This window comes from Oryza brachyantha, chromosome 6 (assembly GCF_000231095.2).
Source record: "Oryza brachyantha chromosome 6, ObraRS2, whole genome shotgun sequence".
Classification (NCBI taxonomy): domain Eukaryota; kingdom Viridiplantae; phylum Streptophyta; class Magnoliopsida; order Poales; family Poaceae; genus Oryza; species Oryza brachyantha.
Genome location: NC_023168.2, coordinates 16441110 through 16465343, shown reverse-complemented (window position 1 = coordinate 16465343; position 24234 = coordinate 16441110). Strand labels below are relative to the sequence as shown.

The following is a 24234-nucleotide window of genomic DNA, read 5'->3' as shown; positions in this document are numbered from 1 at the left end:
TGACAACTTCATAAAATTGTAAGCGTTGCATTCTTATTTTATTAAGTTGAACTATTTGTTTTGAATGAGAACACAGAACAACGCAGACGCCCACAAAGCACGTATACTCTTCATGCTCCTATGAGACGCATGCATACTCTTTATGCTTCAATGAGGAGTCGAACTCATAACCTCAGGTGCTATTAAGGCCGCTACATGTCCTTTTACTGGAAGTTGAACTATATTTTCGAGGAATAAACAGCTGGTCTCCAGAATCTAATGTAATCACATCGTATCCAATGATCACTACAACCAATCTTACATGAATATACATACCTGTTCGCCTTTGATTTGTCAGGGAATTAACCGATGTTTTATGCGGTGTTCTCATGTGTTTGCTTATTTAGACTGCAACTTACAAAAGGGACGCTATCCAACCAAAGGGTGACGTCTCTGGACAGAGATGTCAAAAGAGCCCAGCAATTGTAGCTAATGGGAGATTTGTTATGTGTAAACTCTAACATATGGGAATATCCTAGATTCCATGGATGACGTAGAGAGTTCTTTTTGCCCTCTCTGAAGTTATGGATGATCTAGGTAGTACTAGTATTGCATAGGAATGGTTGTATCCAATTAGAATGGAACTATAACCTAGCTATTTGTGCTCTAGCACAAACAAACTGTTCTTCTGAATCCCAATTATTTTCATTTATTTTGTTCTCTAAACCTTCACATTTTTACTTCTGCTTATGCTTAATTGCTTATAACACAAAATTTAAAATTTTAATCTTATATTTAGAGATGGTTTTAGGGTTTTTCCACCATAGTTTATTTTTTCAGTCCAGTGTATATAAAAATTTTATTTATAATTTTATTTATAAATATATCGTTTGTGTCGTGTAATGGCAGGAACCAGCCTTTTGCACTACTTTTATTGGATAGAATTGTGCTGAACTAGCTGAAATGATTTGGGTACACGATGTACCAAGAAAGCAAGGCCGACACAAATTGATTAAACGAACATCGTATGGTCCCTTTTGAGTTTACACATCCAATTAGGTATACGTAGTTTTAGTCCTCCGGTAACCAACAATGTCAGTTAAATAATCCTTGGTGTAAAAGAGATTTATCCTTTTTCTGTGCGGCAATAATTTTATGTAAACCCAAAACGGACCTATGGCACCAAACATGTTTTTGTTAAAGTGGTGGCATCCAGTCCACTCTTAGTAAGTACCATGCATCTAATTTGTGACTCGGATTTACTTCGTCTCAGAAATACCTTATTTTTAGTCCCTCATATATACCAATACAAAATATGAAAAAAAAAACTAAATTGCCATGCACTTTTTCAAATGTCAAAATATTGGTTTTTCACTTTTTTAAAAAAAAATCGAATACATTAATTACTTCAATGAGTAAAAATAAAGGAGACAAAAAGATAGAGGGAGTATAATGCGATGAGTAAAAGGTGGATCAACTGTGCGAAAAGTTGATAGGGCTAAGAACAAGGTCAATAGAAGAGCTAGTTCTAAAATCTTTTCATATCATCAAAATTTAATATAAAACTAATTTATACAATAGATAAATATAAACATATACTCATTATTAATATATAAGTTACCTCTTATAAACATAGTGTCTTAAAACCTACACTACATATAGCTATAAATCTATAGTATGTTTTTTCTCTCTCTTATTTTTTCATCTCTTCTTCACATAAGTACAAATATGTTGTTCTAATCTCTGGAGTTCGCTTGCATAACTTATTATACTGGCTATAAGGTTATGTTTGTTTCTTTAGGTTAGGAACTGATCTCCCATACACGTAGAAATAGAGTGATTCATTAGGGTATATTTAATAATTTGGAAAGCATCTATGTGAAAAACATGGAAGTAGAAAATGAGAACATGTAGTATAGAACATTCTTTATTTTGATGAAAGGTTGTCTATACCCTCTAGCCAATGCAAAGGGCTGATGGAGGAGGATCATTCGCATTCGCATTAACTTTAGAGTTAAACCATAAGTTGAGACATCATGTTAGACTATGCACCTAGCCTATATCAGAGGTAATAGTAAATGAGACATCATGTTAGATCGATATGCAGTTATGCACATTTCAAGCCGACTTGAGGTACTTGAGATTCATCCAAACTTCTTTGAGATTGTGAACCCTGCTAAAGTCCTATCGAGAGAAAAAAAAAATCAAGATCTTTCATATATAGCTGACCGAAATACAGGGAGTACTACGTAAATACAACAAACTAAAATTAAGACAAACTCATCTTTAGGCTTATATTACGGCTAAGTGAAACAGCTTATTGATGACTAAACGATAACTTATGAGTAAAAATTTTATATACATGTTTCTAACGATCAAAAATCAAGGACCGAAAAATAAACTACGATGAAAAAAATCAACTTCAAATTTAAGTTTTATAATTTAAATATTGGCTTATAAGTATAAGCAAAAAGATGAGACAGGAGAATCTACAAAATAATAAAAAAGAAATAAGGCATGAAGTGATGAACCGAGGTGAGAATTTTCCTTGAAATCTCTAGAGAAATGCACTTGTGGATTCAGCTGCTTCCGTAGCTAAAGCTAGGATCAACCCGGTGGTACACCTTTTTGGCGAGGGCCCATCCATACTTTTCCCAGGCGTCCTTGTTCTTATCCTATCCACCCGGTGATTTGCAGTAGTACAAAACACAGCATTATTTCTGTACTGCGCTGCTCTCTCGTTGGTGGTGGTGGTGGCCGACCGCCCCCATCGATCGTTTCGTCACGGAAAAGAGGAGGAGGCTCCCGTCGTCTGCTCTGCGCCATTGCGAAAGCGAAAGCGACGGAAGGTGGCGGGTCCCTCTCCACGCTGGGAGATCCTATGGTATGGTGTGGTGGCCGGTGGAGATGGCAGGATCCGTCGTCGCTTCGTAGGGCGGCGTCCCTGGGAGGGAGGAGGAGATGTCGCTGTTGGGACACTTGTCGCCTCTACGTGGTTGTGGCTGTGGCTGTGTGTGTGGAAATTTTTTTACTAAATAAATTTTTTTAGCAAGTAATTTTATTACTGAATCACCGAGCAATTTTTTTTAACTGAACCTTTTAGTCACACCAGTGTTGATGGCGTGGCAAGATACTGCTGTCACGTAGCCTGATCGGTCTGGCATGACGTGCCATGCCAATATCAGAGGCATGACAAGACAATGTTGCCACGCCGCCAACAATGACGTGGCAAGCCATTTCACCACGCCAATGTTGCTGACGTGGTCAACGGGTTCATACGGTGAAAATATTTTTTCTCCAGAGGTTTAGTAATAAAATTATTTATTAAGATCAAGTCTGTGGGAGAGCGGCGGCGTCTGTGGGAGGGCGTGGCCGAGCAGGCGGCCGGTGGGTACACGGGCGCCCGTCGGGTATGGGTTTGGGTATAGCTTTTTGCCCGTGAATCAATTCGGATACGGTTCAGGTATCTTAGTGCGGGTATCGGGTCAGGTATGTTCTTGCTCTACCCATATCCGATCCGACCCATTGCTATCCCTGTTTTAGAGCAAGGGCTACTTTAGAGCAAGTTCAATAGTACAGCCAACTACTGGCTCTAAATCATGTATAGTCAATTTAATAGTTAGTTCATATAATAGTTAGCTATAAATCATATACTACATTGTCCCACATGTCATACAACACATTACTTCTGGGAGTTTGTGTTAAACTGGCTACAAATCTACTCTTCTCTCTTATCTTTTTAAAATATGTTTGTAGCTAGTTTATAGTCTGCTATTATACCTGCTCTTAGCAGTAGTATGTATTATGTAGCACTAGGATTCTAAAAGTATAATGGTATAATATCATATTAGAATATACTCTTTGTTTTCTTAATTAGAATTTCTAGGAGTTAGATGGAAAGCGGCTGAAATTGAATTCGGGATAAAACGGACGAAAAATCTCAAACGTACTGGCCACCATTTCTGGTTTCTACCTACCGCTTATATCGGTGTTGGGAACGAAAACGGTAATTTGTTCTGGAGCGAGAACATGAACAAAAACGGTAATGCATCTTGAAAGCGGAGATAAAAACAAGACGGTTTTTCCAATCGGTTTGGGTAGATATTATATTGAATTTTTGGACACCTAAATAAAGCATTAAACATATATCAAATAAAAAACTAATTACACAGTTAGGTGAGAAATCGAGAGACGAATCTTTTGAGCCTAATTAGTCCATGATTAATCATAAGTACCACAATAACTCACATATGCTAATGACAAATTAATTAGGCTTAAAAGATTCATCCTGCGGTTTCCATGCGAGCTATGAAATTCTTTTTTTCATTTATGTTCGAAAACTTCTTTCGACATCTAATTAAACGTCCGACATTACACCCAAAAATTTTTTTTCGTAAACTAAGTCATTCATATTGTCCGTCAAACTTATAATCTGTCAACAAATTATTGTCATATTATGTTATTAGAATATAGCGGCATTATCTAATTGTAGGTATATGCTAAATAAATGGCGAATAACGATATGACATGGTGCAAAGATGATGTTATATCATATAGTAAGTTATGCCATATATGTGTTGTTTCTCTTTTTCCAGTATGAACTTTCGGTTTTCCAACTGATGCCATATTCTCATGTTGATAGTTCCGTTTCCGATATTTACGGTAATTCCGATATTGTTTCTATTTTTGGCCTAACCACTCCTATTCCTTCTTCGAAAAAAAATATGGAGCCAAAATAGGAGATGCCGTTCCAACTGTTTTCATCTCTAATCCCTAAATTAAATGGAAAATTATTGGGCTTAGATGAGAAAACAAAGTAGATGAAGAAATTAAACGGGATAGGAATTTCTTTTTGAAAAATGTTTACGATAGAGAGAAAAGTTGATCGGACTTCCTAAAGAAAAATAAAAACATGAAGATTGAGCTTGTCCTTATTTTTCTATGGAGCTAGGGATGCAGAGCTAATCCATAGGATTTTTTTTTCATATTTTTCTTTTCTCAAATGGTCTTATAGAAAAATTTTCATAATCATCCCTGTAAACAATTGTTGTGAAATTTTTCGTCAACTTCGTACGGAGATTCACCAGTACGATCCCTATTTGAATAAGTTGTTTATCTCCTTTTGCCTGGCTAATCTCAAATTTATATGCATCTGATGCCAAGTGGCATGCGCTACGTTTAACAAATTGTTTAGCTTTTTTATTAAAAAAACAAAAGGCATATTTATAAATAAAAAATTTATATATATATTCTTAATGATCTAAAAGTTAATGTTGAAAAATAAACTTTGATAAAACCGCAAAATCAACTTTAAATTTAGATTAAAAATTTAAATTTTAGCTAACCCTAAACCAAAAGATGGATGGTGGATGGATATATAAGCACGAGACCTTGGCCAGTTTGGTCAAGAACCGGCGATTTCTAAATCCTGAGCGGATAGTGGAGAAACTGGTGGACGACGCAGAGCAAAGTGCTGCAAAACTAGCATCATCAAGCACCAGGAAGCTTCTGCCCGGCTTCCTGCTGTGTCTACATCCCCGGTTGACCCAGCTCTGCTCCCCTTCACATCTCCGTAGTAGCTTTCATCCAACTGTGAGAGCTTCTAGAAGACCAGAACAACCTAGAGACTGAAACATCATCCTCTCGGAACAAGAGCAAGACCGCTCCAAAATCACAGTAGTTATGGCTACGTTCGTTGCCTGCTCTTAGTTAACTTATCTCCCTCGTTTTCCACGAGGACGCTTCCCCAACTGTTAAATGATGTATTTTTTATAAAAAATTTCTATAGAAAAATTGTTTTAAAAAATCATATTAATCTATTTTATATTTTTTTTAATAATTAATAATTAATTAATCATGTACTAATCTATTAATACATTTTCTTCTTTTTCTCGATCTTACCGGGTAAGTTAACCTAACTCCTCTCCGACGAACACGGCCTCACGGCCTCAGGCTGGGCCATAACAGCAAGCGGAAGGTCTCCGAAAGTCTCAACTCTCTTTTCAAGAAGCTTCCTTTCAGAGAAAGAGTAAACATGCTGGTAATGCACACATGGCTGCTCAAGACTCAAAAGAGTTTTATCAGAACTGGAAGCATCCAATCCACAGGCCACAGCACAAAGGACTCTCAAGACCACTGATATTCTTGATAACAACAGGTAAACAACAATGGCAGCTGACAGCAAACCTTATCTTGGCGCTGCACAACTATTGGCAGCAATTGAAACTCACACATGTTCCTGAGAATCCCAGTTGAACTATGGAACAAAACAGTACCCACAACATTGGCAGCAATTGAAACTCACACATGTTCCTGAGAATCCCAGTTGAACTATGGAACAAAGCAGTACCCACTGCTTGGTATGAATGCCAGAGCTGTTCTTCAATTTCATAAGCCAGTGCCCACTACCAGTTGCATACACAAAAACAATTTAGCTTATGGAACAGCAGACCGGGCTGTCATGTAAGCACCCACAAAGGGATCAACTTCTAAGCACAGACATATACATAAGCACGTACAATTTGTTAGGCATTTTACACTTTTTACATCGCCCACCGAGTCATTTGTGCATTCATGTAACAGGGTAACCATTAGGAAGTTATATTGGTAATGCTGCCAGATTATTACATACAGTAGGCATTGACGTTTCGGCATGTAGCCAAGGACAATACAGGCATGCATAACCAGCACCCTTTCTGCAGGGCAATTTGTTGTCAGTAAAGGTCAAGCTCCTCTTAAGCTCAGGAGCACAAGGAATGGTAAATTATGTTAATGAGTATTTTCCTGTGTGTTACAGTTTGACTAACAAAACTCACCCCAATACGGGGGCAAAATAAGCCTTCAGAAATTCAGGATGAATAGCTGACTCGGAGCCAACGATGCCTTACTGAAATGTCAAAAATAAAGCAAATGAGTGATAGAGGAGAATTTGTCCAAGCTATCAGAAAAATGAGCTACAAGTTGATATAACTGAACAAATTATCCTGTTCAGAAACTAACTCTTCAATTAGAACAGTGTCATAATTACCAAAGTCAGGAGAATCCAAATGATTAACAATTGTAATAACTAGGTAAAATATATCATTTCAGAGTGGAATTGGACTTATTGCAAACACCATTGTAGTTAAGTTGGCTGCAATAATACAATTAGAACTGGACACATGGAAAGAGCCACAGCTGTGTCCTCAACAACTTTGATCTTTCGTGGAAATAAAAACAGATTTGTCATAAGTTGAACAAATAGTATGGGACAATGCGTACAAACTACAGTTCATTAAGCTCTAGAGGGACTTACTAGTTTCCTGACAAAGAGAAGACAATAAAGTTGTTTTTATTCTATGACTTTGAAGTATACTCCCATCTTCCCTTCCCATCCGATGGTACATATGTAGTAGCAGAGTGTCAGGGAATCTAGGACAGAAGTAAAACATATGCATCTTCCCTTCCCATCAATCACAAGGAACCATCGTTCAGAACATACAATGTGATCATAAAACTAATTGGATTGCAGGCGTACACAAAGCTAATTATTCTATCTAAGGCAATAGTGTTTCTTCATTCAAAGCCAACACTCATTTCATGCCATCACCTTATATAGTCATATGGAGGTGGAGCTCATACTTCTAAACAGAGCTGATTCCACTGATATTCCTGGATACAAATACTATTAACAGGAAAAGCATATTTAGTCACTTCCATGACAAGAACTATATATGTACCAACCAGTTGTACATATAAATGAAACAGCACGTCTTAATATCCAAATTCAAAGACCCTCTTGTGCACTAGTGAAATAGACAAGATCAGAGGAAAATGAGCAAGCCAATTTAGCTGCATAAAACAGTAGGCATGGATTTCCTTTTGCACCTTCCAGATGCTGATCCTACACATATATTTGATTCCAGACCTAGTATCAGTCAAATTTGAACTGACTTTGGCCACTAATATGCACATGCATTTAACTTAATATCCTGAATATCCTGCAACTTCGCTAACTAATAAACTAAAGTACTAGACACTGCTCTTCAAGTCTGACCTTTTTTAAGCCTATTCATGCCACCAAGGTGTATTCAGCTATGATAGGAAAAAAAAAGTTATGCATATGATAGCTGTCTCCTAGAATATGCTCCACTTCTAGAAGACAAAAGTGTTGTGAAATATTAACAATCCATATGAGCAGTGTTAAACTGCACACCAGAATAAGCAAAATTTAGGTGTTTAGCTGCCTCTGTATCAACAAAAAGTGACAAAAAGCTCAGTGTATGAGCTTGCTGTTTTAAGCATAATTACATGAGCTAACTCCTACGAAACATCATCAGCTCTAGTCTACAAAATAAGCTGCAGCTGATACTATAAGCTATGTTATTCACTGTTCACTTCCAAGTCTGCACAGCCGCATAAAAGCAGTTGTGTATGCACAAAAAATAGATGCTATAAAGCACAGAAGGGCATGCCAAATATAACTGCTGGAATATAGCATGATAGGCAGGAATTGTACCAGTACGCCAGCAAGGATGTCTCAATGATCTCATAGTTATCACTTCACTTCTGGGAAATAATAATTATGAGAGACCACCGTAGCTTCCTATTCTGTCCTGAAGGCACCGTCTTTCACTTCAAAAAAGTAGCTATTTAACCAGTAAAATCATGTATCGTCATTATCTCTACAGCCAGCCATGCCAATAATGATGGCTGATTTGCAAAACAGGTCTAGAATTTAATCAAGGGAGAGATTTTTCTTCATTGCTTCATACACTAGGTAGGTAATACTTGCCGCAGGCACCACTTTAAGAAGATTTGGTAGGATTCCTTTGTAGAATCCAGAAACACCCTCATGCTGTAGGGTTCTCCAGAATACATCAGACATTCCTCTATATGCAGACTCTGAGTTGGCTCGTTGAGCTTGCAGTCTACAAATATTTAAAAATACTGTTGAGAGAGACTGTATGTTTGCTTACTTTCTGTACAATAATACATTCTTACCTTGTCCTGATAACCTGTAGAGGGTAAACACATGTTGCCCCCAAGGCTCCCGAGACAGTCCCACAGCCCAGTTGTACTAGAGGACCAGGCTCTACATTATCACAGTAACATTCAAGAATCAAGAAACAAACAATTGAAAAGCAAAAGGATAGGATATGCGAACAGTTTATGAATGGGGGCTCACCACTGTCCTTCAGGATATATGTCTTGGATACATCTTTCAATGTCTCATATACAGCAAGATCAATTCCAGCATAAGGGACAATACCAAGCAAAGATGGAACCAGACCTCTATAGAATGCTCGAGGACCCTCGTGCATCCATATATCCCTTGACAATGCACCAAGACTAGGTACTTTACCATCCACACATGAATAAGTTTGCAATCGTGTTTTCACTAAATCTACAGGATAAATTGCTGTTTGTGCTACTGCACCAGCCAAACCACCAGCTACGAGACGTTCAGAAGGACCAACTTCGCTCTTATTTTCTCCTTTGCTCTTCATAATATATTCTTTTAGCATTTCATAGGCATAAAATCTTATTGCGCTTTCTGGAGCAACTTTCACAACATTCAATCCATTCCCTCTAAAAAATGCCACCATGCCACCTTGGCTCCATATATCCTTAATTGAATGCAAGACGGTAGTTCGTGTAGTCTGTACTTGCATGATTACTTTAAGGCGGTCAAGAGGTGCAGTTGCAGTCCGAGATGCAGCACCTGCAATCCCTCCTGCAATCAGATATTTACTTGCATTGACATGCTTACTAATGCCTTCTGGTATAACAGCCTGTTCACCTATATCTACAAGACAAACTCTTTCCCAATGATGATAAATATTCTCAATGGTTGCTTCATTAGGATATAGCAAAAGAAAGTCCCTCCACTCTTCAAAAGTAATAATTCCATTGTTGTCCTTGTCCACATGCTCGACAAATCGTGCAAGCTCCTCATCATCAATCTCTATACCTGCAAACAACAAGCTGACATTGCTTGTAAGATATATTATGGATGTACAAACAACAAATCTCTAAATAAACAACTATGAACATATTTAAGACTTCAGGCAAAGCAGAAGCAAGGAAGCAAACAATGTGGGGTAAGGGATGGCAATGGGACCATGTTCCCAGGATACTCGCTGGGGAATTGCTCTATTAGGGGCCAGGGATGGCACCAAAGTGTTCCCCTTTGAGATTAACCTGGGAAGAGAACTCCCCGTCGGGTGAACCGGTGGTGGGCAGTTCCCATGTTCCCCATCCCCCACCTGGGGCCCCGCAAGTGAGTCTCTCGTCTCGTCTCTCTCGTCTCTCTCTCTCTCTCTCCCTTCTCTCTCTCTCTCTCGTCTCTCTCTTCTCTCTCTTTCTCAGTGTTGTTCTTGGGTGTTGTTCTTGGGGATGCTTGGATACCTGACAACCTGGTTGGGGACGAAGACGTGAGGAAGTTGCCCCCCCCCCCCCCCAGATCAGGGGCGGGGACGGTGACCACTGACCACTATCCGCTGGGATGGCCCCGTTGCCATCCTTAGTACAGATATGCTTTTTAAAACTTGACAAACGCTTATTCTTGATAGAAGATGTGGTAAAATAATACAACATAGTTAAATAATGCAGTTTCAGATTGTGTAGTGTTTTCAGCTCTGAATGGAGAACTATAACCTAACATGAATTGGTCTGTGATATGGTTGACATTAAAACCATCTTAACCAAATGTTCAGTGCAAAAGAAATACCAGAACAAAGACCTCCCCTATCACATTCGATCTTTCTCCTCAGCCTTTTGACTTATGAGAAGTATCGTATTACTAAAATCATTCACGCCAAACTTTGGCACAAGAAGGTATAGCTGGTATTCCAGTTTTACCATTATCAGTACTCAAGCCAAGCTAGTATATTACTACATAACTGTTCAAAATAACTCATAATTATACCACCTACCTAAATTCATCTCAATGAATTCCACTTAAACAATGCATTGGCCAGCTACAATTACCTCTAAATCGAACTCTTGTACCCCAATGCTAAAATGTGAGTAAGGAACATGGTACTCACCATGGCCATCTTTCACTTATTATACAAGGCCAAAAGTTTGAGTCCAATTAATTGATTGGAAACTCCTCCAGCCACCTCCTTGAAGTGAGTTTATCATGTGAGAATGCTTCAAACTTCACCTGGGGCACTCACATTCGGTTGCCTATAGCCCTATACTATGAAAGCTATGCTGTATCAGTAAGGGATTCAGCCTTATACTATTAAACTATTAATACTAACAGTGGGTGAAACTAATGGGATTACACCTTGAACAAGGAATGAGGAAAATAACTAAAATGTTTGCACTCTAAACTGCCTCCAGCTTTTTGACTCCATGACAGTCTAATATCTAACAGGAAAATTGATAAGGCTTTGAGGCTATGAAATCCAACACGTTCAGTGGAAGCAGGTTATTGTAATGAATCTAATAAAGGTGGAACTCGATAATTTGGTACATACAGTAATTATGGAGCGTATTACCATGTAGTAGCATGGACTCAAAATGCACGATAAAGCGAGTAACAGGGATGACACAGTTAGCAATTTTATAATCAGTTTCCGTGAAAATGTGGAGCTGCTTAACAAGAGAAGATTTAGGGCAATGCAATGTATCAGTAGGATTGGATTCTATGAGCTTCAACACTTATATATGGTTGATGAATACCTGACATGAAAGTCCTGTGAGCAGTGGCAAATACAAGGCTTTCCCTGTTTGATGGCAAATACAACGGCTTAAGTTGATCACCCCTAGTTCCAGTGAATCTAACTAGAGAATAATTAGTACATTTGGCAGGTAATAATACTCAATACAGACAGGAAAATTTCAGAGATCCAAGTTCACATTGCACTAGTGAAAAGTGATACCCGTAGGCAGATAGGCTCATAGTCATGCCACTACATACAAGCTGCTTAGGTTCAATCATTCCACAAATTTTGTGGGAAAATAGACAAAATCTAGCATTTTAACAGAGAACTTTCATATGCAACCAAGAAATCTAGACCCAAGTTTCCACTACTCAATGTCAGTAGATGCCAGTGTTCTAAAAGTCGATCCTAGGTACCACCTAGGCAACTACTAGGTGTTAGTACAGGGTGGCCACCCCGATTAGGCATCAGATGGTGCATTAGGCAGCTAAGTATCCTTGAGGAATGTTGTGCTGCTATTTCGGTGTTCTATTGTCTTAGTTCCATGTGATATGCTCACTAATTGCTTGGAATTCACAAGTGATGTTGGACCTAGGCGCCTGCTAGGCACCGCCTAGGTGCTGGAACCTGCCGACCCTCTAGCGCCTAGCGCCTTGTTGAACCATTGTAGACGCTCCTGAATGATCAACAGTACTAATGCTCCCTACAAGTACCATTAAGCTCCACTGGTATCAGTACATTGTCCGCTGCATATGGTATTGTCCCCATCTTCAGACATGATGTCTCACATCCACCCATCAAGTAAACCACAACCAAAACAAATTCCCAATGTATGGGTACGAATTCACCACGATCATCCAGCAATAGCCAAGTAATAATGCGTTCGCAGCCACATTTCGCGGAACACGTCAGAATACGGGCAGCGGAGCGACGTGTGACAGGCACAGAACGAGGTGATCAAGTTGCGGCAGGCGAGGGTAAGGTGAGGTGAGGTGAGGCAACCACATACATACCAGCCTTGACGAGCGCGTCCCAGAGCTCCTCGGGGAGGATGCAGCCGTTGTGCTCGACGTCGATGGCCTGGAAGATGCGGTAGAGCTCGAGCTCCTTGTCGTCCATGTACCGCCTGAAGTCGTCGTACCCGACGCGGCCGTCGCGGTCGCGGTCGCAGGCGCGGAGAAGCTCCCGCGCGTACTTGCACTCGGCGGGGATCTGCAGCGCGGCGAGGCCGGCCTCGATCCGCGCGTAGTCAAGCTGCCCGCGGCCGTCCACGTCGAAGAAGGCGAACATGTCCCGGATCCGCGCCTCCCTCTCCGCCTCCGTCTCGTGCAGCGCCAGCAGCACGTGCTCCATCGTCACGGCCCCCGCCTTCCGCGCCGGCTCGCACCCTCCCCCCGCCTTCGCCTTCGCCTCCGCCTCCGCCTTCGCCACGGGGGCAGGGGAGGCGGGGGCCGGGGCGGCGGCGCCCCGTGGGTCCACCGCGTGGGCCGCCGCGCCGGGCATGGCGCCGGCGGCGATATGGAATGGGGGTAGAGGCGGCGGCGGCGGTGGCGGTGGCGGTGGCGGTGGGTTGGGTTTGGTTTGGGGAATGGAATGGAATGGAATGGAAGAGAAGAGGAGGAAAGGTTGGAGAGAGAAGGAGGAGGAGGGAATATACGTGGATGTGAGAGGCGTACGTACGGGAATACCGTATTTTGGGCTCATGGAATACGGGGGAAAATCCGTATGTGTGTGGGGGGAATAGAAGCGAGTCGGTATGGGCTCGCGTGTGCCGTGTGATGGGAGGCGAATGGTGAGATCCACGTGGGGGATCTTTTCGTCGTGAATAAATAATCTTTATAAACAGGAATTGTTTATTTTTCTTGGATTTTGTGTAAGCTTTGACATAAAATTCTGTATAAGTTATATATAATATGTTTAAAAAAAATCAACTGCATTAGTTGTCTATTAAACTCCACCACACGGGTTACAACCATGATTCACAAAATCACTTTATACATCAAATCTACGTAGGGCGGTTTGTGAAAACTGTCGATTATCCCAATTATCCCATGAAACCACGTAAATTTGAGTTAAGGTGTCACGGTTTCGAAGGCAAAACCGCGTGACATGTCAAAATTAACATAATGGTTTTGATGATAACCGTAGCAGTTTTCGTAACATTGATAATTGTGATATTCTTTCGTTAATCATTATTTGGGTGTAAAAACTGTGCAATGTTGCAGTTATCGTGATATGCATCACGATTTTTTTTGGATTTTTTTCAATTTTTTTAAGAAATCAAAATTTCAATTTTTGGTATGATCTCATTAAGAGATCAATAAGAAATATATTCTCATGGTTACAATTTAATAGACAAAAAACATCCCGATAAAAGAAACAATACCAAAAAAAGAGAAATAATCGATATGGAATAGTTTCCTTGCATGCTAAGACCACCCCTTACAGCATATGTATGTATTCATTGGATGATCCAACTTTGTGGTAGTCCCCTTGCTATCAATGTTGCTGGTGTGTGAATGCCTTGATCGAGCTAGCCAAGTGTAAGCGATTGCGATTTTGAGACTGATGTGTGATGGTGTGATACACGAGATTTGTTTTTAGCTGCTGCTAATACTGTACTTAACACCCATCGTCAAGCCAGTAGACCAGTAAGTACAACCACCTCGTGCTTACTCTGTACATATGTGACAATGAGCTGTGAAAGGTAGGTGCCTAATTCAAGAATCATATCTACGGTAGGTCCAGGTACTCCGGTACTAATACTAAACAAATTCCTAGTGCAGCTATTTCAACTTTTAAATGGTAAATTAATATGATTTTGAGATAGTATGAGTGTATTGACCAATATCATATTCAAACTATATCAACTTCACCACCTTAAAAATGTTCGTGATCACCACAAAAGGCTTGTTTAGTTCGTGGAAATTTTTTGGTTCGATATCACGTCGGAAGTTTGATCGGATATCAAAAGACTATTTCGGCGACTAATTAAAAAAACTAATTATATAGAGTGTCAAGAAACCACAACACGAATTTTTAAATCCTAATTAATCTGTCATTAGCACATGTGAGTTAATATAGCAGTTATGGTAATCATGGACTAACTAGACTCAAAAAGTTTGTCTCGCAAATTCCTTCTAAACTGTGCAATTAGCTATTTTTACTATATTTAATGCTCTCTATATATGTCCAAATATTCGATGTGACGGGTAAACGTGAAATTTTTTGGAAACTAAACTGGACCAAAGTTGAGAACAAGCTGGGAAAGAAAAGAAAAACCATGATTTTTTTAACAACTATGTTGCTTGTTGGTTTATTAACCGCATCCATTTTAGGGGTTTTTATCCTTCAAAAAATTTTATGGATTATTTGTCGTATTCTATTTCTCAAACTTGACATTTAAAACCTTTAATGAAAGGGATATAAAAAATTTATCTATAAATTGTTTTTGGTTGCTTCATTTATTTTTTCTACAGTGTATTGGCCGTAGCTCAACCAACGAGAGCCGACATAGGTTTGAGTTTATAAAGAAATATTTTCGACGGGAAATCCATGGTTAGTAGTGACCTGCCGATCCTATTCACCTCAAGTGATCTTTGTACCACCTGCACAATTTGCACCTTAAATATTTCTCCCAGAATCTCAATCATGCCAATGTTTGGCTTATTTTGTTTGGAAGATGTATGGATACTGAGAAATGGGGAATAGAATTGGATAGGAACAGCCTTAATGCAGAAGAAAGGGGAAAAGGATTCAAGACTGATGAAGAATGGCAAAAGTAGCAGGCATCTGCTGGTCCAATGCACCAAGATTTTTCCAAAAAAAAACTTCCATTTTACAACTGATGAAGACCAGACGGCCCAGACTAGCACCAAGATTGGTGCAACAAGCGGTTTTCTGAGAGTGTGACAACCTTGATAGGGAAGTTCCTATGCAACAGTGCTATAACATGAGTAATAAGGATTGGCATAGAGAATGTGAACTTCAACCCTTCAAGCCAAGAATAAACTTGAATCCTGACAGGTTCTACATAAGGTAAGAGAAGTGACCTTTTGACAATGTGTCACCTATTAATTTACCTAATCATCTAGTAAGACTCAAGTCCAGTCTGCACAGCTAATGAGCAAGTGCTCCAGGATGGATCTTGGTTCATGGAAAATACTAGTTCCAGCTGAAATCTTCATACTTTCAGATAAACTTGCCAACCAAATTCAGACTACAAGAGTTATTACATACAGGGTGAAACAGCAAATCTGGAAACAGGGGTGATCGATTGAAAGAAAATTCTACGTAAGATTCAAGTAGAATTTTCTGCTCATTGGCCAGCAAAAAGGTAAACATGCTTATGAAACTTACTGCTCCAACAACTTATTTTTCCCGGTATGTGACGTTGTAGTGGTGTACACTTCAACCAACTGTAGCTGCTGTTACTGTCCATGTGGTAAAAGAACTTGGACAAAGCAGCGCATGGTTCATCTGGAAGGAATGAAGATTACAGGTCTATTATGTCTATTTGTCCAACTTATCAGCCAAAATTTAAATTTTAAAACTTAAATTTGGAATTGGTTTTTAGGTCTTCTTAATCATAGTTTATCTTTTAACTTTTACTATTCGCTAAAAACACGTATATAAAAGTTTTATCTACAAATTATAATAAGTTATTTTGTTTATGCTTAATATAGGCCTAAAGACGAGGCCCTCAAAGATTACAAAAGGAGATGCACATAATGCAGTTCATACAGAAATAATTTCTCCAGACACCGCATTGACCATGTGCAGCTGACAACCATCCAAAGCTGTCTGGAATCCAACAGGCGAAGCCTACCAAACTTTTGACACAATGTGCCACAACATCATTAATCATGTTGTCCAAGAACTTCAGTGCGTATTAGCGAGAAGGCCAAAAATCTCCAACAAAGTATGCTTATTATTCGCCCTATTTTCATTACTCCAATGAGAAAAAAAAATCATGATCCGTGCCAAAGAACAGCATCAGCTGATCAACCAAACTTTGATTACACATAGGCATGACAACCAAAGAAAAATCGAACAGCTCGTAGGGGCAACGAAATCACAAATCTAGAACTAGAAGCAGCACCCACCCAATAGGTGCAAGGTTTCCCAAGTTAATGCAGCACAAGCAGGATCTTGCAACCTCTGTCTATGTGGTGAGGAACGGAGGCAGGTTCCCCTTCGTGCCGATGGCTGGAGCCTGCGTGTCAGGGAAGAACCTCGCTCCGGGGAGCTCTGTCACCGTGCCTTCCCTCGTCACGCACACCGGGTAGGCCAGCAGGTGGCCGGGAAGGTCGCCGTCGAGCTCGTCGCCGGTGTAGAGGTCCCAGTACTTGTCGGCCATCCTGTTCACCCTCTGAACACACTCCAGGCTCTCCGGGCTCAGGAACTCGTCGTGCAGCATGCCCAGGTGCTCGTACCACAGCGACATCCGGAAACCGTGGACCTGTCCCCTTGCAACCTGGCCACTGGTGTTCAGGTGGCATGGCTGGAATGCGCCCATGGCGATCTCGGAGTCCCTGCCGCCGTCCATCGACCGCTGGTTGATGTTGGCTGATCCGACGATGATGTACTCGTCGTCGACTGAAACGAAACCATGGTAGCAACATGTCATGGCTCATGGAAGCATAGGTATTGATCACTGAAATAGGAGCTGGTGACAATATACTGGAAGGAAGGAAGGAATTGGGCTTGGGTATATGTTGTCTTGCGACAGGCGAAATCGAAATGTGTAATTTGAAAAGGTAATTGTGAGTGCAAGAAAAAATTGAAAAAGGGACAGTAAAGATGTGTGAGATGTGCTGTGAATACCTACAGATGTTAAACAAATGAAAAAGATCATAGATCAAGTGGAATTTGGTGCAAGTCTAGAGTGAATTTGTGTGCTAGACTGTAATGTTCGATTTCGTAACATGTTTAAGGCATACCTATCATCATCTTGGAATGAACATAGATCATGAATCGCCGTGCCTTCTGCGCCTTAGCATAGTCAGTGCCATCCAATGGACGACCTGCAGGTTCATACTCACCACTCATGTTCACCTCCCTGTTTCCTAAGCAGAAGAAGGTGAGGTAATCCCTCGGTTCTGCGTCGATCTTCTTTGCCTCAAGCGCAACGGCGATGTCATTGTACATCATCTCCATCGTCCTCCTCTGCCAATCCAGTATTGCCTGCACTGATCCACTAGCAGGAGGTCCTTCTGGCCACATTGGCAGCACGACATAGACCGCAAAACGCTCACCGGCTTCAATCTTGCTCACAATCTTCAGAGAAATCTCTCTAGGAATCAGGTGCAACGCCTCGATGTCCTCTGGCCTGATGCCATCGGCTTTCCACGCGAATGAGCTGCCAAGAAAGTACTGATTCTCAATGTAGATGAAGTTCTTGGCACGGCGTATCGCGTGGATGTATGCATCTTGGATGCTCCTGTCGATGATGTTGTTCTTGCCACTGATGAGGCCTGATCTTGCAGCAGCCTCTGGAGTGGTGGGAAAGCCGAAGCAGGCGCCGCCGTCGATGGACCTGAACAACTGAACATTCCATGCCTCACGGTCGTCGGGAAACATCACCGGAGACGGCGGTATGATGAGATCGGCCATGGCTTTGAGGTCGACGAGGAGGTCCCTGTCACCCCCTTGCTTCCTCCACCTCTGTTCGAAGTTGTAGAGCACGTCCCACGCGGCGGGGCCTTCGATCTTGGAGTGGATGTCGTGCCATGGCTCCCTCGGCCCGCCCTTGGTGATGGACGCGCCGTCGAGGTTGGGCTGGTGGAAGTCGTTGTGGTGCGTCGTGTCGAGCGTCCGGAAGAGGGAGTGGAACTGCGTGTCGTACCGGCCGTCACAGAGGTCGAGACCACCGACGAAGCTGACGATGCGGCGGCGGCCGGAGCCGGCGTCGCCACGCGGCACCGGCATGTCGTGGTCGGCGATGACGGTCTTCTGGTGGTGGGTGATCATGTAGGCGATCTGCGCGCCCATGATGGCGCTGCGGCCGGCGTCGGGGTTCCGCGGGCAGAGGACGCAGCGCACGTCGGTGCCGCGGAAGTACTCCGCGGTCTCGGCGTCGTGCGTCGACATGAACCCCCACTTCATCCCGAGCGACTCGACGGAGGTGCGGTCGTCCCAGACCAGCAGCAGCACGCGGACGCCCTCGCTGGCCTTGCGCTTGAGCAGGTCGCCGAGGGTGGCGTCGCCGCCGGGGCGCTGCCGGGTGCCGTCACGGATGAGCGTGATCTCGGTGTACACCGACCATCCGGTGATGTATATGAGGTGCTTGGCGTTGCTGATGGCGTCGAACACGTCCTCCCAGCACCGCCCCTGCTGGTAGAGCCCGCCGCCGGCGAGCGGGATCCTGGGCGCGAACGCGTCCGGCACGTGCGCGTCCTGGTACAGGGTGACCTTGCACCCGGGGCGCTGCGAGAAGAAGGTGTACGGCACACCGGGGTACCGCGCGCCGCACACGCCCCTGCCCCACCCATGGCGGTCGCCGGCGACGTCGCGGAACTGCAGCCGAACATGTATCGTCGGCCCGTGCGAGATCCTCTTCCTGCTGGCGTCGAGGACGTCGAGCCGGCGCTCGATGGCCTGGCCGGACAGCAGATCCCGGACGGGGAGGTAGGCGCGGCCGATGAGCGTGGCGCCGATGGGCTGCGCGGCTTTGACGGAGAACACGACGTCGGCGGCGAAGTGGGCGCAGTAGATGTGGAACACCTCGTACCACCGCGGGTTCACCGACTCGCCGTCGACGACCCGCGTCCGCCCCACCCGCGCCCGGCCGAGGTCGATCGTCGCGTACAGCCGCGTCGCCCCTTTCCCGAGCCCCAGCGAATCCTCAAACCCCTCCACGAACTGCACACACACACACGCACACGCACGCACGCACGCGCGCGGACGGATTCAAAATCGCAAACCAAAACTCGCGCCTTTTTCTCTCCAATTTCTCAAACCAAGAACCCTCCCTCCACCGAGAAAAGCAACAAAGATTTCAATTTTTTAGCTTAAACAAGGCGGGATCCTCCATGGATGCATTCGACTGACCTTGCGGAAGATCCCGGGCGCGCCGCCGGTGGCGCGGGTGGGGTCGGAGAGATTGTCGGCCTCGAGGATGGTGGCCTCGAGGGTGCCGTGCAGCAGCAGGTGAGCCATGGCCGCTCCTCCTCGGCTCCTCCGCTCGCCGCTGACGTCACCTGCTCGCCGCGCGTCCAAGACGAATCCGAGACGATGGGGACAGTGCGCCAACAGCGCGAAAAAGGGCCCAATAGGAGAGTGAAATGGAAAAAAAGGAGAGATTTTCAGCGTTTTCTGTCACCAAGAAGAGGAATAATTAATTTTTTCTTGCTCTTCACATTTGGTTATATAGCATAGCCAACTACTAGTTTCAATTTATTTATAGTCAATTCTAATAACCAATTTATACTATAGTTATCTATAAAACATCAATACATAGTCTCACATGTCATACACACATTTTATTTTAGAGCATGTGTGCAGATGGGTACAATTAGTAGCTCGCATCGTTTCTCTCTCCTCTTATCTCTTGAAAATATGCTTATAGTTGGCTTGTAGCCTGCTATTGTAACTGCTCTAAGAGCAAGTCCAATAGTGTAGCTAACTACTAGCTCCAATTCATCTATAGTCAATTCATATAATAGTTATCTACAAAACATCAATACATGGTCTCATGTTATACACATATTTTGTCTTAGAGCCCATATGCAGCTGACTATAAATTAGTAGCCCACCTTTCTTCTCTCTCCCCTCTTATCTCTTTAAAATATACTTATAGCTGGTTTATAGCCTGCTATTGTACCTGTTCTAAAAGATTTATCACTGGATCCATATACCATAGACATATAAGAGTCCACGTGTCATAAACAGCGAGTGACAAATCTATTATCGTCCATTTCTATAACTGACAAAAGGTTAAATGCCCCGAGAAGAAGACATGGCGTTTGTGATGGTTTAGTTGAAACAGAAATATCACAAAATTTTTGAAAGAGATTAAGGGGTGCTTTATATAGAAAGATTAGCTATTTTATGTGATTTCTCAGCGCGGTAAAGAGATACTACAAATATGCAGGATTTGGAGACGAAGCAAGACAAGAAAATAATAAAATATAATTATGGGAATGGATTAAACATATAGTTTTGAAGCTTTTTAACGCAATTTCAATGCAAACCAAACCAAACTTAGCGTGAAAGTTAAGACTTTTGATCGCCTTCCGGTTAAAACGATGGAATAACACTGTCGCTTTGGTTAGGGTTATGTAGTAAAAATGTCACATGGCAAATCGAATAATCTTGCATCCTTCGTCAACAAAAGAACATAGCCTAAAGTCCATCTAAAAGATTTTATTTTTAGTCTATCTTATAGCTATATAAAGCTATAAATATTAAAATATTCTTCACATTTTTAAACCACCATGTATTTGTCCTATACATTTTCAATCTCAACACTTCGTAACATATTTTACCAAAATTCAATGCAATAATCACTTAAAATTTAAAGTATTTGTGAGACAGATATGAGAAGCTAAAAACAATGTACTTGTCCTCTATTTTTTCAAATCTCAACGATTTATGACATAGTTTACCAACTTTAATGCAATAATTACTTAAAAAGTGAAGACTACGTGGGATAAACAAGAGAAGATAGAAATGAAGCATGGCCGCGTTCACGCACACGCTTCCCGAACTGCTAAACGGTGTATTTTTTATGAAAAATTTCTATAGGAAAGTTGTTTTAAATAATCATAATAATCTATTTTATATTTTTAATAATTAATAATTAATTAATCATACACTAATTTATTAGTACGTTTTTCGCGCCGGATAACTAATCCCCTTCTCCTCACCGCCGGCCTATGTTTAGGATGGAGCGAGTATCCAGGAATGTTTAAAATTGTTTACATGTGTGATTGTCTATGCCATGGAAAATTCTAAATCCACCGCTACCCTGTGACCTAAAGTTCAATTCTAAAAATGGGCTGTTTGAAATTATTTCTAAAACTTAAGGGAAAAGGTTTTGGAAAATATTGGAATTGAAGTAACATAGGCTAATGAGTAGTGCCTACTCCTATGGCTCGTAGTAGATAAAATGTCAGTGAAAAATATGCACACTAAGCACACATCTAACGAGAATCATATTATCTCGCATAATATTTACGTGAGCGACAGTCTCTCATATATGAATCCATGGTGGATGTGTTCTATATATAAGTGTCATAAACGTTACGTCAGATATCTTAATCCCATCTAATCGCACTTACCCCCCACACACCATCATAACACCAGTAAAAGTGGATTAATGAAATCACCCGACTTTAATATCTCTCTCTGATTTAAATCAACATATACCTAGATTATATCGCCGATGGATCCACGTACCAGTAACCAAATTAGGAGAAGTTCAGATACCCCTCTCCAACAAAAAGAACCAACCCACAATACAGGCAGGCAGAAAACCACTGTAAGGCAGAAGCTCGCGTGTGGCCGTGGGGGTCCAAGAGGCCACCACGCGCGAGCTGCGTCGGCATAAACCACACATGCTTCACAATTCGCATCGCAATCACACGGCGTCGCTGTAGATCGTGGGAGCACTGGAGGTCAGGCTCACCATGAACATCTCTAACAAAGGGCTAATATGACCTCTAAATTTAAATTTTAGCATTAAAGGATAAAAAGCATAGTCCAACAAGTGACAAAAAAAACTCATAAACTTTTAGCATTCCCAAGCAATTATATTCTTTGCCCAAATTTTGATCTCCTCCAGACACTCCCAATCCCATGTACACGTCATTTTTTTTCATTGCCGCTATTTTTCGTTCTTGTCCGTGCACAGAAACTTCTCCATATCTTTTCTTTGGATCTACCATTCCACCGCCGCCCACACCTCCTCGTCCATCTGCCGCCTCCTCTACCTCAATCCGCCGCCCTCTCCCCTTCCACCCATCGCCGGCCGCCGATGCCAACCCCTTCATCCGCCGGTCATCTTTTGTCTTTGGGTCTAGGTTATAATTCAAAATTTAATTTTTTAGGTTTAAATTTAAAATTGATTTTGAGGTTTTTTTTACCTAAATTTATTTATTTTTGCTTTGGTTGTTAGATCACTACAAACATATATATATAATTTAAAAATTATTTTTTATTTATAAATATGTTATTTGTTTTTTCTTCTAGATGACCATGTTACATAACAAAGCAAGGCCCGTCGAAAATGATTGCACAAGGTGTAATACCGTGTGTACCTGTCGCCTGAGCTTTTCGTTCTCGTAAGTAGAAGGGAAAAAAAATACTCCTACCAATCTGCTGCGCGTGGGCCATGAATGCTTGATATGATAAGCAACTTCACTTCACTGGAGCCTGGAGGGTGCGTTGCATTGCAGCGTGTACGATCGGATCAATAGTTTCTTGCTCCTTCCGTTTCTAAATATAAATATTTGATGCCGTTGATTTTTTATACATGTTTAACTGTTCGGCTTATTTAAAAAATTTACATGATTATTAATTATTTTATATCATTCGTGTATTGTTAAATATATTTTTATGCATATATATAGCTTTACATACTCCCTCCGTTTTCTAATGTAAGATGTTTGACTTTTTTACTCGTAATGTTTAACCATTTGTCTTATTTAACAAATTATAAAAATATTATTTATTTTACTTGTGACTTACTTTATTGTTAAAAGAACTTTATATTTGTACTTTTAAATAAGACGAATGGTCAAACGTCGTAAAAAAGTCAAACATCTTACATTATAAAACGGAGGTAGTATTCAATATTTTTTTAATAAGATGAACAGTGAAACGCGTATAAAAAAATTAACTGTGTTAAATATTTAAAGATGTAGGTGGTATTTCCAGATATCAGCGGAGACGACTTCGTTTGCACTTAGTTTGCCTCACGATTAGTGGCGATCTGCTGCACGCTAAGATCATGATAAGCAACCTTGAGAATTCAACTTATCACAGTATCCATTTACTGTATTTTATAATAGCATACTCTTAGTTTACTAAGGTCTGGTTTGAGGAGTTTAAAGTTCTAAGAAGCAACGGTGTTTCTCATAATATTGGAAAAACCGTGTTTTTTTTTCTTCTGGCTTCTCACAACCGAGTGTTGTTTGAGAGAGTTTTTGTGCTCAAGAGGTTTTATAAGACTAGAGGTTTTATAAGATTAGAAACTCTTTAAACCCTAAGTGCTATTTATGAGAGCTTCTGACTTTTTAGAGATTCTACGAGAATATATAGTTACGAGAAGCTTCTCCAAACAAATTCTAAGTTTAGTAAGGGGATTTTATTATGGTACACCAAGTTATTCTGAATCATCCATCATCTTTTGATTCAATGGCTAGCGTACTCTTGCCTCAAAGTGATAAAACATCACTTAGTGTTATTCAAATTCTATTAAAGGTAATTATTGAGGTCTATTATGGAATACACCAATATTTCATTAATTTGATATCAAAACCATAAAAATATATAATAAAAACAATGTTACATTTTAAATTAAATTCCAATATTCAAATTATAATTTGTAAAAGGGTTTGATTTATGACATATTTGATTAAAAACATTTGAATTATAC

At 41.2% G+C, this 24234-nt stretch overlaps 2 protein-coding genes across 3 annotated transcripts; both read right to left on the bottom strand.

Annotated features, from left to right (window-relative positions):
• Nucleotides 1-6462: 6462 nt before the first annotated feature.
• On the bottom strand, nucleotides 6463-13346 carry LOC102714469 (calcium-dependent mitochondrial ATP-magnesium/phosphate carrier protein 2-like). Of its 2 annotated transcripts, none has more exons than XM_040525005.1 (5): nucleotides 12647-13346; nucleotides 9146-9931; nucleotides 8962-9052; nucleotides 8477-8888; nucleotides 6463-6865 (listed from the first exon to the last, which is right to left on the bottom strand). In XM_040525005.1, exons 1-4 carry the CDS (start codon nucleotides 13335-13337, stop codon nucleotides 8696-8698), a joined length of 1761 nt encoding a protein of 586 aa, XP_040380939.1. In that variant the 5' UTR covers nucleotides 13338-13346; the 3' UTR covers nucleotides 6463-6865; nucleotides 8477-8695. The 2 variants fall into 2 exon arrangements, with proteins under 2 accessions (XP_040380939.1, XP_040380940.1); XM_040525006.1 differs by having other exon boundaries at nucleotides 6656-7642.
• Nucleotides 13347-16340: 2994 nt separating this feature from the next.
• On the bottom strand, nucleotides 16341-19908 carry LOC102714193 (phospholipase D alpha 2). The gene is made up of 3 exons (XM_006656157.2): nucleotides 19686-19908; nucleotides 17576-19496; nucleotides 16341-17231 (listed from the first exon to the last, which is right to left on the bottom strand). Exons 1-3 carry the CDS (start codon nucleotides 19791-19793, stop codon nucleotides 16798-16800), a joined length of 2463 nt encoding a protein of 820 aa, XP_006656220.1. The 5' UTR covers nucleotides 19794-19908; the 3' UTR covers nucleotides 16341-16797.
• Nucleotides 19909-24234: the final 4326 nt, after the last annotated feature.

Bases quoted from the DNA above. Each gene is read 5' to 3' on its own strand.
- LOC102714469 (XM_040525005.1), bottom strand. From the start codon at position 13,337: ATGAGCCCAAAATACGGTATTCCCGTACGTACGCCTCTCACATCCACG. The intron at 9,932-12,646 runs GTATGTATGTGG...TGTTGTTTGCAG, and splicing joins GGACGCGCTCGTCAAGGCTG to GTATAGAGATTGATGATGAG. The intron at 8,889-8,961 runs GTAAGAATGTAT...AAATATTTGTAG, and splicing joins CTACAGGTTATCAGGACAAG to ACTGCAAGCTCAACGAGCCA.
- LOC102714193 (XM_006656157.2), bottom strand. From the start codon at position 19,793: ATGGCTCACCTGCTGCTGCACGGCACCCTCGAGGCCACCATCCTCGAG. The intron at 19,497-19,685 runs GTCAGTCGAATG...GTGTGTGTGCAG, and splicing joins CGCCCGGGATCTTCCGCAAG to TTCGTGGAGGGGTTTGAGGA. The intron at 17,232-17,575 runs GTATGCCTTAAA...GTTTCGTTTCAG, and splicing joins TCATTCCAAGATGATGATAG to TCGACGACGAGTACATCATC.